We start from the raw sequence: 13,197 nt of genomic DNA, 5'->3' as shown, positions 1-13,197 counted from the left end.
ACAACCTATAAAGCAAGGACAGTTGGTGATTTGTGCAGGCTGAAGTAACACAATACTGGGTGCAGGCGGGTCACAAAAACCACAGCAACACATGGCACCAGGTTTGGTTTGGGGGATAAATTCTGATGTGGATATGATTTGGATCACTTCTCTGCTGTACACTACACCAGCCAGTGCAGTTGTTGCACTATTTTCACAGTGTTTCACTGGTTTTTACTACAGGTCCAGGAACCTATGGCCACTTTTAATCACTTCACCTACTGCCCTGTGCTGCTTTAGCACCGTCTTTCAGGTTACATTCATTTCACACACTACCATTATTCCTTATATCCTGCTTCACTTTGGAAACTGCACAGCTGCTTGGATCATTCCTGAGATGGACATCCCTGCAAACTGTGCGTGCCTCCCATGGATTTCACCTGGAGCATGCCAGCCCGTGCCCAGCAGCTCCAGCACTGGCCAGGATGGGCACACTGGGGTGCCCACTGCTATTTATACAATTCACACCAACCACAAGGGGATAGTTCCTCCAAACCCTGCTCAGCTCCCTGGGGCTGCTGTCCCTTTCTTCCCTGAATCCTCCTGAGCCCTTTCATCCCCACTTCGTGCATAGTTTGTCAGCTTAAGGATCTGAGTGTTGAAGTCCCCCCCTTCCCCCTCCCTCCCTCCTCCCTCCCTCCTCCCTCCCCATTCAAATTTCAGACACATTGGGTTTGAAACACACGCAGTGTACTGTGAATCATTCTTAATTTGAGGTCTCTGAGTTACTCAGCTCTGTGCTACAGCCTCCCACCTTGGAGACAAATGAATGCACTGTTCCTCAGCTGACTTGTCAGGAGGAGGGAGCTGAGGCGGTGGAGAAAAGAGCACCGTGCAGGGGAGGGACAGGGGGTGCCTGCTCTGACCACTGATCACACACACCTGGGCTCACAGATTCACCAAGACACAACAGCAGACCAGTTTTCCCTTCCAATTATGCCCCAGCTCAGTGGTTACAAACTCTGGTGTGGCAAAACTTGACTAGAGCAGAGAATTGCACTTGAAATGTAAAGAAGGGGAAGGAGGAACGCTCTACCTGTGGGATTATGTACAGATGGCTGAAGGTGATGAATTATGGGTCAAACACCAGCTGCCAGACCCTGTCAGCTCAGGCAGAAAGCAGCAGCTCTGGGTCCCTGTGCCACACTACACACTCACAGGGTGATAGTCCCATCCTCTCAGCAGTGGTGTCTCCCACCACCCACGGCTGCTCCTCAAGCTGGAGGCAGCCAGCCTCTGGCTCACCCTCAGTCTGACACCCCTGGCCAAGGGAAAGGACAGGCTGCTGTTGGGGAATGTCTTCCAAAAGTGGGAATGATTCCCAAAGCATCCCCAACCCCAGAGCACCACAAGATTGTGCAGCCTGCAATGGTTCAGCTGGACACCATGGGCCCAAAAACACATCAGAGGGATCTCCTTGTCTGTGCTACAAGTGACTCTCTTTTCACTCACCACAAGCACAACCTCTATTCCACTCACATACTTCTTTGGAAAGGAAATATATACACATACTTATTGAAATAAAAATACAAACATACTGCAAAATGCTCAACAGAGCAGATGCAAGATGTGCTGTGGGAACTCTCCTCTCTGTGAGGACTGAGGAAGAAAGCAAAAAAATATTCCTTGCGTGGTCTCCTACCCCTTTGCACATGGATGTGCATTGCCAGAAATACTCCCACTTGTTACCACGCAATTTTCAGAACTTCAATGGAAAACCAACCAGATAAAAAAAAACCCAAGAAAAATCCAGTGACATTGTGTCATTGCATTATTTAAGCAGCAGGAGATCTTTGGGGTATTTCCAAATATATGGAATTTTAGCACTAAATTAACATAGCCTCCATGAGTAAGTCTTGATTTTTCAATTCAGTTTTTTCCCAAGAGTGAGAAGGGAATTTTCAGATATCAGATGAAAAGCAATCTTTCCGAATCTGGATCACATGCAAATATTAACCATTAACCAGAGCTCCTGCATGTCTTCTTGTTCCTTGCTTGAAACTGCCGGAGCAGTGCCTCCCTTTGCATGAGGAACTGGAGGTGCTTATAAACAGATTTTTTTAAAAGGAGCACACAGAATTTATTGCCTCAAGACTAAAACATCCTAATGTCCTCAAGAGCAGAGACATGCAGAGATAATGGGAATGCTGCCCCCAAGTTCCTCTGAAGCAGAATCGCAATGGCCACCCCTCAGCACACGGTGGTGCTGAAGAAATGTCTTAATTAGGGATGTGAAGGACTTGGGAGCACTGGGTGATCTTGGAGGGACTGCAGGGATTCACTCCCTGAGATTTCCAACACTGCTGCCCTGCTTCTCCTGTGCCAATACACAACAGGGGCATATCCAAAAATCCCCAAGGCTCCCTAGCCTGAGAGGATGCTGCTGATCTCTTTCTTTAGCCTTTCAAAGCTGACTATCCCTTAACAACATATAAAAACTGAAAGAAAGAAGTCCTGTGACCTGAAGGAGAAAAAACCACAGTAGATCTTATTTTATGGGATGTCCTGTCCCAGCATGGGGAGGAGGCAACTGGAAGGACATCTGCATGTGACAACTTAAACCCCCCACTGCCTCAAGTATGCTGGCATGAGGGAGGCTGTACCACACACCATGTGCAAAATGGAACCAAATTCCTTTAACTGACTTAGAAAAGGTCAAGCAGGAGACTTGCTATAAAGCCAGGTACTAATCTCTGCTCTCCAGGACTGATGTTTTAAAATACATATGAGATAAGTAAATATAAAGCTGATACTGTGGGTGAATAAAATAAAGGAGAGAGAAAGCTCTGCCTCCCAAGGCTAAGGGCAGGCTCAGTGAAGGTTGATGTACAGCAAGCCTTGTATTCTGCCTGCTGCCAGGTACAGCTGGCAGCTGCTCTACCTCAAAACATCCCTCCTGGCCCTAGGAAAAGCTGAAGTCAGAATTCTTGATAAGCTGGGTAGCAGCTATCTGGGCCCAACCTGCCAGCTGAGCTTGATCTCCCAATTATGTTTAGACTGCAGCCTCCTCGAAGCCAGCAAGGCTTAGGCTTAACCTAACTCCAAGCCTGGCCTGAGTACTGGCACAAGCTGAGGTGGGACCAAGTGAGAACAAGTGCCTGTGCAGAAAAGAATCATGTCTGTTGGTGGTGGCACACAAGAGAGAGAAAGGACCTTTGGAGCTGACTCCAAATCTTCTGCCCAACCACAAAGTTGTGACTTAATCACCATTAAGAACCAGTGACACACAGTATCTACAGAGCAGTCCCAGAACACAAGGGTCCTCAATGATATCAGGATTGAACCTCCATCTCTTCCAAAAATCCAAAATTGGACAGTTTTCCCTTTGTGTACCAAAGGTACAGAAATTTTCTGCTATTCAGAAAATCTTTGCATGGGTCGAGTTTTGCTGTAATTCTTTTACAACCATATCACACAATGAGAAACCTGTTAAAAACCTTCATTCCCTTAGGCTGTACTTAAAAAGATTTATCCATGAATACAGTACTACCTGTTATCAAAATTTCATCAATTATAGTGTCTCCTTGCAGCTTAGAACCAGAACTTCACTCCCTTCTCTGTAACAACCTCTCCAGGCAGCTGCAGTGGTGGAATCACCATCACTGCAAGTATTCAAAACACATGTGGCACTTGGAAACATGGGTTAATGGTGGCCTTGGCAGTGCTGGCTGAATGGTTGGACTCAATGATCTTAGAGTGCCTTTCCAAGGTAAATTATCCCATTATTCTAAGTTTCTCCCCTTCTGCTCAGAATTGGTTTTCAGTCCAAGCACTTGCCCTGTGTTACATTTGGAGCATTCTATTCAGTCTCAGGGTTGTGAGAACAGGATTTCACCAAGGATTCAGGATAAGAAGCAACCCCTCTGAGCTTCTATAAAGTGCCAAGGTTGTAGCACCACAGTCTCTCGGAGACAGGACGGATTTAGAAACGGTATTTGCTGATGTTTCACAGCTGCAGAGGGGCTCACAGCAAACAGGGAGGAGGGAGTCCCCAGCTATTGGGCCATAAAGGAGAGCCTGATGTCATTCTGTCAGCCACAGAACAGCTGGAAATCCACTATTTCAGCTATGATGAAATTGAAGCAGGGCTGAACTATCCCTGCTGCAAATGGAGAGGACATCAATGCCTTCCCAGAAAACCTCCCAGCTCCACCAAGAGCTCCACCAAGGGAGTCTCTGGCCTTGTGTTTTCAGCAGAGCTCCAACAGGACCTCTTGCATCAGCCTGTTTCCAACAGAAGAATTTTGTATCACATTTCCCACTGGGGTTGAGCAGCAGTCCTGCAATGCCTAAACACAAATTACATTTCCAGGCAAAACAAGCTGGGTGATGTCACATCACCTACCTGCTCCTGCAGATCCCAGAGAGCAGTGAGAGCAGGAATGTCAGCAGCATGCAGGCAGGCACAGAGGCCTGTTTCAGCAGCTCCACGATGATACTGGCTTCCACCCCATCCGACTGCCAGTGGGTCAGTTTGATGGGCCCCTCATCATACCTGTCTGTCATGAACAGCACCTGGCTCCTGGCCACCGTGTCAAAGATGGCTGAGAGCTTTGAGGCATCCTCTGGCCCCTGGTCAGCTGTGTCCAAAGGGGGGTGTAGATGGGAAAGCATGACCTTGCGCTGGTCATAGTACACCAAGATGATTTCTTCCTCCTGAGGGTTCTTGGAGTGTTTCTGGAGGGTAGAACAGCTCCAGAATTTGCTGTCTCCCTCTTTGCTTATCTGGATCCATGGTTCATGGCAGAATATGGTCCCAAGGTCTTCCAAGAACTCACTGAGGCTCTCTTCTTTTTCTTGTTTGCTGTTGCTCCATGAGCCAAGCACAGAAACACTGACTTTAGTCACACGCTGAACTTCCCCAAGGTACTGCTTCACCTGGACAGGAATGAAGGGGAAGTGCAGCACAGCAAGGATGACAGCAGAGCTCTGCTCGGAGATCCAGCGGCCGATCAGAATGCCGCTGTCTGCCGAGGAGCAGCACGATGGGAAGAACACCTTCAGTACCATGGCAGCGACCCTGGAGTGACCTGCCAATAAACAAAAATTAAACTTGAGGAGGCTGAGAGGAAAATCTGAGCTGGCCAAAGCCACTAGAGAGGAGAACTAAGCATTTTTGAAAACATTAAGCATAACCACTTGAGTAATGACATTAGTGACAGCCAACAGTCATACACACATCCAAGAGGTTCCTGATGATCTGCAGTCCTTGAAGTGAGGGAAGGTGAGCATGGAGTTTCCCAGTAAAGCCCTTCTCCCAGTCCTGGAAAGGTCTTTCATGGTGGTACACAGATAAGCACAGCCCATCAGACCAGCCAAGATCTGGAGCTCACCCAGCCTTAGATCTTGGATCCCACACTGGATATGCTGGAGCACTTCCTAGAGAAGGGACTACATCACAGCACACTGTGGTGCCTCTGGGGAGTATTTGCTGCTGCTACCAGCAATCAAACACTGGTTCATGCCATTCAGTCTCCTTTACCACCTTACAACCCAGAGCTCAGCTGTGCTGCAAACTCACAGAGCAACCTTGATCCCATCATTCAGCTCCTTCTGCCTCACTCCTCTCATCTGGAAACTGAGACGATCATTTTGTCAGAAGGGACTATAGTGATTAATTGAAGTAGTTTTAATTCATTAGATTCAACAGCTTAAAAAGGAGAAACATCTCTGCTTTATCAGTGCTCTTTATCTTTGTGCTTTTCTCCCCATCATTAAGAACACATCTCAATGGCCTTGGGAGACTTTTCCAGAAAGGAGCTTTGAGGCAGTTGACAGTGTCTCTTTAAATAAGGTGGAGGTTTCTAGCAGGAATATAATTGCAGTAAGGAGGGCGCTGGCGCAGAACAGGCGGCATCGGCGCCCGTTGTCCTTTCCTGTCCTTCAGTGCTTTGTTAGGGATGGGAAAACTCCGCAGGGCCCTGGGGCTGCTCCTCTGCGAGGGACCCAGTCAGTTGGAAAGGGAACACAGAGGGTATTTACAGCACAGAGAGAGGATGCACAGCAGGAAGGGCCTGCTGGCTTTGTTTTCCTCTCCCTTAGTAGAGGAGAGTTGAACCAATAGAGCTCAGCACCTGGGAATTTCCTACAGCATGGAGGGACGGAGCAGCAGCTATGGGGAGTGATTAACCTCGGGGGTTAATCACTCACAGCAGGGTAATCTGGGGAGCAGTGGACTCCCCACCCCTGGAACTGTCCAAGGCCAGGTTGGAAGGGGCTTGGAACAGCCTGGGACAGAGGAAGGTGTCCCTGACCACGGCAGGGGGTGAACGAGATGATCTGTAAGGTCTTTTCCATGCCAAACCATTCCATGATCTGTGATGATTCTTCTGAGATCCTGCTTCCCCACAGCCTCCAGGTCTCTGAGGTTATCCCTCTGGTCAAAGAGGGAAAAATGAAGTCCCTCTGTGGCCTCCAGGTCTTACTGGAGGATCTCTGGAGCAGCAAGAGCCAGCACCGGGTGCTTTCAGCACCTGCGAACACTGTGCTTCTAGCACCACACTGCCAACAAAATCCCTCAGGAGAGGGAAGCCTTGGGATGTACTTTGCAGTTCTGCAGTAAAAGGGAAAATTCAGTCCAAGGAAAAACATCAAAGACAGCCCCATTATGTTTTTCCTATTGAAGGAGGGAAAGTTGTTGTGAGTATTGCTACAAGAGACTCAGTGTCTGTGCACAGCTGTCCTTAAAGGTCTGTCCATCCAGTGGACATTTCACAGAGGAATTGTCAACTGACTCTTCACATACACATTTATTTTTCACTGAGATTGTTTTTAAAGATAGCCACAATCCTCTGGGAAAACTTCTCATGGAGCAGAAACACTTCTCTTCCTTATCTTCTCTAGTTTGTGAGTATTTTCTCTTACACCTTCCCCAACTTTTAAAATTAACATAGTTTTATGCACTCAACCACTCCTGGCTATAGCTTAGGTAAAATGATCTGCCCTTTGGCTGCTGGAGACGTGGCAAAGAAGATTCTGAAATGATTTTCAGGCTGTACAAAATCCCTTGATAGTTGAAAACCTGGCTGATCAACTACTGTTATGTTAATGTGTCTCATATTCCCAAATCCACGACTTGTCATGCATCCACCTCATTCATTTCAATAGACTGAAATATCAAATGTCATCACAGTCAACTGTTTCACTGCTGCTAATTTTAACAGAAAAATCTTACTAATGCTCATGCAGTTCCCTGTTCATCAAGTGCCTAAAATCTTCTAGATCTGCCTATTTCTGCTGAAAACATCCACCTTTCCCTGGCAGTACCAATGCAATGATCTCAGGCCACCAAAACAAACAAAATAACCACCTAAAATGTGTCAATGTGACGAACAAGTGAATAGAGGACCCCAGGAGTGATTAATTCCAGAATTTTTGTTAGAAAAGCAAAGGCGAATGGCGAGATGTGGTCTCACCCCAGAGGGTGTGCTGTGGCCACAGGGTGCCAAGAGGGACCCCACAGCTCAGCATCCCATGTTCCTTGCAGGGGGGTTAGGGCCAGGATAACCAATCATAGAACCGTGGAATTGTAAAGGTCGGGAAAGCCCCCTAAGACCATCAAATCAGTCATTCCCCCAGCAGCACCACCACTAAGCCATGCCCTCGGCACGCACACTGCTTTTTTAACACTTGCAGGGCTGGCATCCCACCACTGCCCTGGGCAGCCTGTGACACTGCCTGGCCATGCTTTGCTCAAGAAATTTCCCATCCATCCTATCTATATACAAATTAAACCTCTCCTGGCACAACTTAAATACATTTTCTCTCATCCCCTCCCTGTTCTTTGTCAGCAGAGCCCGATCCCCCCGGCTGTCCCCTCCTGTCAGGGAGTTGTGCAGAGCCAGAAGGTTCCCCCTGAGCCTCCTTCTCTCCAGGCTGAGCCCCTTTCCCAGCTCCCTCAGCCTCTCCTGGTGCTCCAGCCCCTTCCCCAGCTCTGTTCCCTTCCCCGGACACGCTCCAGCCCCTCAGTGTGGCGCGGGGCCCGGCTCTGCCCGCTCCCGGCCCGCCCCGCTCCTACCGCCGCTCCGCTCCGCCGCTTCCGCCCGCGGTTGCTCGGAGACGCCGCTGCCGCGGGGCCGTGCAGCGGGACGGGCCCGGCCGGCGCCAGCACCCGCCGCCCGCGTTCCGCCGTGCCCCGGCTCCCCGCTCCCGGCCTGTCGGGCCCCGCTCCGCCAGCGCCGCTCCCCAGCTCGTCCCGGCGCCTTCCCGCGGGCTCCGAGAGCGGCGGGGCCGCCTGAGCCGTGCGATAAGGAGCGGCAGTGCGGCCCGCCTGCCGTGCCACCGCCCGGGCTGGAGCGGGGCCAGGGCCTCGGCCGTGTTCACGGCAAGCTCTCGGCTCCATCCCCACAGCCAGGGGCTTCCTCACAGGACCCGGCTGGCCTCTGTTTCCAAAACCAAGGGGCTCCGCTGTTCGCATGGGACCCTGCCGTCGCTCATCCCACAGGCCAGGCACTCCCCGTTGTCATTCACCCCAAAGTCCAAGGACTCGCCTTTCCTCGGGGAACCCTGTTGTCCCCCATGCCACTGGCGAGGGGCTCGGCTGTGCTGCTGGGACCCTCTTGACCCCCACCCTCAGTGGGTGCCTGGCCCAGCAGAGCCCCAAGAGCTTTGCCCTGTGAGCCGGCGGTGGCTTGGGCCGCTGAGCTTGGGAAGGTGCTGGGCAGCATGAGAAGGTCCCTCATGGAAAGGGAGAGCAGGTGCATAAGTGGGGGTGGGCTAGAGAAAAAGTTGGGGGTTTTATTTTTGTTGTTGGATGCCGCAGAATTGGAACTAAGATGGGGAAGATTTGGTCTTGTGAGAGGGAGCTCAGCTTCCTGGGATGGGGCAAGGATCATTCGGGATGAGAGGCGGTGACTTGGGTCTGGGACATGAGCAGAGACCGAGGAGTCCTTGCGCTCCGAGCCCACACTGGGCTGGAGCGGGGAGAGGAAAACGCCCGTCCCCGAGCCGGCACACCCTGCCCGCCCTCCCCGGGCCCCTGCCGATAAAGGCAGCGACATCTCTGAGTCCTCCTCTCCAGAGGACAGCAGGGCAGCTCCGGCAGCCTGAGGAGTTCCATGTTTTCATATGGAATTTACTCCATGCAGTGGTTGTTGCTTCCCTGTAGAGGTCAGGAATGCAGCACAGAAGGAGTTACCTTCATTTTACCCTTTTCTTGAAGTCTGCTGCAGAGCCAATGTGCTGTTCTCTGTTTGCAAAACCCTCCCTAATAGCCTGGGTATGAATTAGCACAGAGCACTTGGCTCAATCATGCCAGGCTGGACAGGACTTGGAGCAACCTGATCTAGTGGAAGGTGTCCCTACTCACCTCACAGGGTGTAGATCTAGGTGATCTTTAAGGACCCAATCCAAACCATTGTTAAATTCCATGATTCTGTGATAGAGCATGGACTTCTGGCATGGCCTAACCCCTCTGGTCATGCTCTGGCATCAGGAAGATGGGATGGTGGCACATCAAAATTACATGGAGAGAGGAGACATATTTATATTAGCTTTGGAAAACACACAAGGAATCGAGAGTGTGGTAATAACAAGTTTGCCAAGGCACCAATGCAAGGCAAATTCTGAGTAGCTGGGTCATCCTTTACATACTCAGGTTGGTTCACAGATGGTCTAGTCCTGGAGAAGCTGGGGGCCATCAGGCAGTCAGGTCTGGAGCAATGTCCCATCCCTGGAAATGTCCAAGGCCAGGTTGGACAGGGTTTGAAGCAACCTGGGATAGTGGAAATTGTCCCAGCAGTGATATGGTCTTTATATTCCCTCCCAACCCATTCCATGACTCTGTTCCATGAATCCGTGAGAGCAGTAGAGCTCTCAGCCTGCCAACAGATGCACAGCTCAGCGGGGCTGCAGGGGAACCACCCCCCCTCCCCTCCTGTGTGTCTGGTTGGGCTCACCACACGATGCCCCAGCATTGGTGGGTCTGTGTGGGGGCCTCACACAGTACTTGAAGACTTTGACACAGTTCTCCACTGTGTCTGCCACAAAGAGGTGCCCAGAGGAGGAGCAGGCCACGCCAGCAGGCCTCCTCAGCCCTGTGGACACCAGGCAGACGGGAGCTCCATGCTCTGGGAACAAGTGGACTGTACGGCGCTGCTCATCTGCCACCAGGATGCTGCCATCCCTGTCCACGCACACCCCGGCGGGGTTGCCAAACTGGTGTCTGTATTTGCTGCTGAGGGAGCAGAGGAGCTCACGGCTGCTCATGAAGACCTTGACGTCTCCACACTCCTCGCTCACCACAAAGCCTCCACCAGGCACTGCACTGACATAGCGAGGTCCCTGCAGATTGGGGACAGAGTGGGCATTGAGGGTCCTGAAGGCATGGTCCAGAGCAAAGCTGTGCACTTGGCCTTGTGCATAGTCTGCTACCAGGATCTTGCCTGTGGAGTCCACTCCAATACCCCTGGGGGAACCAACCTTCCTGATCTTTATCCATTCCCCCTTGGAGAGGCTGTGAGGGTTGAAGACCCAGATGGCTTCGTTCACCATGTCAGCTACAGCCACCATTCCCATCCTCGTCACTGTCACATCTTCTGGCAAGAAAATGCTGCCTCCCTTGCCCGTTTGCTGGCAGGGCAGGGAGTGCAGCGTGTGGCCCGTGCTGCTGAGCACATGCACCCAGGGAGCACTCTCAGCTATCACATAGATGGAGCCATCCAGGGAGCAATGGATTCCACTGACACCTCCGTAGCGACTGCCGGTGGGGTTGGGAATCTGCCGGACCAAGGCATCCTGGCAATAGTGGAGGAGGTTCCTGATGTTGTCCAGATCTCCACACAGGCTCTTGGCCTTATCTGTGAGCTGGTGGACCTGCTGCTGGGTCACCATGCCCATGCCACACTGGTTGTGCAGCAGCGGGCTGGCGGACTGCAGTGTGCTAAATGACTTCACCTGGAGGCTGTAGATGGTTTTCAGAAGCTTCTGCTTTAGCTGGCTGGTCTCCAGCGTGTAGTCCATGACAAATCTCTTGTCCCTGTTTGGGGGAAGCAGTTAGGACCATGATGTCCCATCTCTGGGGCCATGTTATGGTGCTTGCTATTTACCCAGGGTCAAGGTGCTGGTGCTAGTCTGGATTCACTTCATGCCAGAGAGACCACGTCACTTTATTGCCACCTAATTAAGAAATAAAGACAAACAAGGACCATGGCACAGAAATAAAAGGGTCAGCAAGCTGGATCTGCAGCTGGAGGAACAAGCCAAAAAGATCCAATGGCTCCGACAGCTCAACTGGTGTCAGATGTAGCTTGAAGATTTAAGTGTAAAGGTGAGTCCTGTGTGTGAACATATTGAATGGAACCTCAGACTCTCCAGTTCCTGAGATAGCAGCTTCTTTCAGGTCTTTAATACTTGTTACCCCTATTTTCTGTGGCCTCATGTCTCCAAACCAAGCTCAATCCACAATAACATTTGAGTCACTCAGGGTGACCATTCCTCAACTCACACATGTCAGATGTCCAGTGTGACTAGTGCATGTCTTTCCTCAGGGCAGCCCCTTTCCCATCCAAATAGTTTCATAGAATCACAGAATATCCTGAGTTGGAAGGGGCCCACAATAATCACTGGGTACAGTTCACTCCAACAATGTCACCCTATGCATCCCTGTGATCCCTGCCCAAACACTCCTGGAGCTCTGGCAGCCTCGGGGTTGTGCCCATTCCCTGGGGAGCCTGGGCAGTGCCAGCACCCTCTGGGGAAGAACCTTTCCTGAAATTCAACCTAAACCTCCCCTGGCAGGGCTCCAGGTATTCCCTCGGGTCCTGTCACAGGGAGCAGAAATCACAAGAACTTGTCAAGAAGAAAAGAGAGGTTCTGCTGTGAAAGATACATTCAATCTTCACCATTTTTTCAGGCAAGAGAACCACCAAGAGAACCCAAATTTCTCTTTTGCACACTCTCCTTCTGTTTAAAAATGCAGCAGCAATGGGAGCCCAGCTTTGCTATGTTCTCCCCAGGCCTGGCTGGAGCATGGCTTATAACACACAGCCAGGAGCTGGCAAGGGAAATGTCAAGAGAAATATGACCTCATTAAAGCTCCTGGAGAGGCACAGCTTTACTTTGCTTTAAATGTGATTATAATTAATATTATAATGGCCACACTTGGCTGTTTTGAGTTGTTTGCAAGCCATCACTCCACTTTTATTGCCCCATGTCCCATGATTGCCTGGATCATGTGGCCTATGCTGCTCACAAAAGTGACATTTCTCCAGACCACAGCTGAAGAAAGCTAGCTCATACAGTGCCAAATGGTCCTTCTCTTGTCCAAATACTACCGTTATCTAAAAGCCATCCCTGAATAATTGCAGAATTACCAAATGCAAATCTACAATGGTGGGGATGAGAGAATACAGATGGAAATCCAATTTCTGCTGTTTTGGGAACAGCTCTTTCTTTCCCATGGTGGTTATTCCTTGTGTCTCCAGCAGCAGAGATCTGCTGGGTGGAAATAAGCCCTCCATATCCCAGGGCTGCTTGTCAGGGTCCTCCTTCAGAGATGGACAGAGTCCTCAGTCCAAGAAGCTGGATTTTACAGATGGGGAAACTGAGTCACTGGCAGGGAGACAATGTGCCATCTGCCCCACACCCCTCATCAGGAGCATCCACCTCACTTCTGGGCACTGGACACCCAAAGCTGCCATCAAACCCTTGATGGTGTGTCCTGAGCCTAGCTTCAGCTGCTTGGGGTCCAAACCCAAGAAGAGAGCTCTGACACTGTCCCCCACCCGTGGATACAAGCCCAGCAGCACAGATCCTGTACCTTAGTCCTGCTGTCCTGGGGCTGCCTGTCCTTCCCTGGCAGTGCTGGCCTCCCACTGGCTCTGTCCTGCTCCCTCGCCGGGCTCAGGGCAGTGGGACCCAGGGATGTTGTGTTGTTAGTGACGGGTGATTGCCCTGAAGTCTGGGTAAACACAAGAACTCCTTGTGCTGACAACCAGAAGCAGCAAGACAAGGGCTGATCCACACGGTTTTTACTCCCTGCTGGTCTCCTGCCCAGAGACAAGGTGCCTTTCCCCCAGGATCAGTCTGTGTCCCACCTGTCTGCTCCTGCCAGAGGGAGGTACCCACTTGCACAGGGGATTTGGGGCTTGTATGTAGAGGCAAAAGGGCTGATTTGCTGCTCTTCACCTTTGACAGCTGCTGGGGTGGGACAGGAATGTT

At 50.9% G+C, this 13,197-nt stretch overlaps 2 protein-coding genes across 6 annotated transcripts in view; both read right to left on the bottom strand.

Moving 5' to 3' along the window:
• The window catches only part of PIGQ (phosphatidylinositol glycan anchor biosynthesis class Q), a 33,819-nt gene extending 25,578 nt beyond the window's left edge, over positions 1 to 8,241 (bottom strand). For 2 of the 3 annotated variants that reach the window (XM_079321096.1, XM_079321097.1), the window contains exon 1: positions 4,385 to 5,088. In XM_079321096.1, the coding sequence (XP_079177222.1) occupies positions 4,385 to 5,049 (665 nt within the window). In that variant the 5' untranslated portion in view covers positions 5,050 to 5,088. Of the gene's footprint in view, positions 1 to 4,384; positions 5,089 to 8,056 lie in introns of those variants that run through there. The other variant, XM_079321098.1, reaches the window with a different exon arrangement.
• Positions 8,242 to 8,869: 628 nt separating this feature from the next.
• On the bottom strand, positions 8,870 to 12,909 carry NHLRC4 (NHL repeat containing 4). 3 transcript variants are annotated; one of them, XR_013776253.1, is made up of 3 exons: positions 12,797 to 12,909; positions 9,631 to 11,154; positions 8,870 to 9,462 (listed from the first exon to the last, which is right to left on the bottom strand). XR_013776253.1 is itself a non-coding variant. In XM_079321116.1 (2 exons), exon 2 carries the CDS (start codon positions 10,996 to 10,998, stop codon positions 9,877 to 9,879), a length of 1,122 nt encoding a protein of 373 aa, XP_079177242.1. In that variant the 5' UTR covers positions 10,999 to 11,154; positions 12,797 to 12,909; the 3' UTR covers positions 8,870 to 9,876. The 3 variants fall into 3 exon arrangements, 2 of the variants coding, with proteins under 2 accessions (XP_079177242.1, XP_079177243.1); XM_079321116.1 differs by having other exon boundaries at positions 8,870 to 11,154; XM_079321117.1 differs by having other exon boundaries at positions 8,870 to 11,014; positions 12,797 to 12,900.
• Between the last annotated feature and the right edge of the window lie 288 nt (positions 12,910 to 13,197).

This window comes from Erithacus rubecula, assembly GCF_903797595.1.
Source record: "Erithacus rubecula genome assembly, chromosome: 17".
NCBI lineage: Eukaryota > Metazoa > Chordata > Aves > Passeriformes > Muscicapidae > Erithacus > Erithacus rubecula.
The sequence above is the reverse complement of the archived record's forward strand: the minus strand, read 5'-3'. Positions and strand labels throughout refer to the sequence as shown.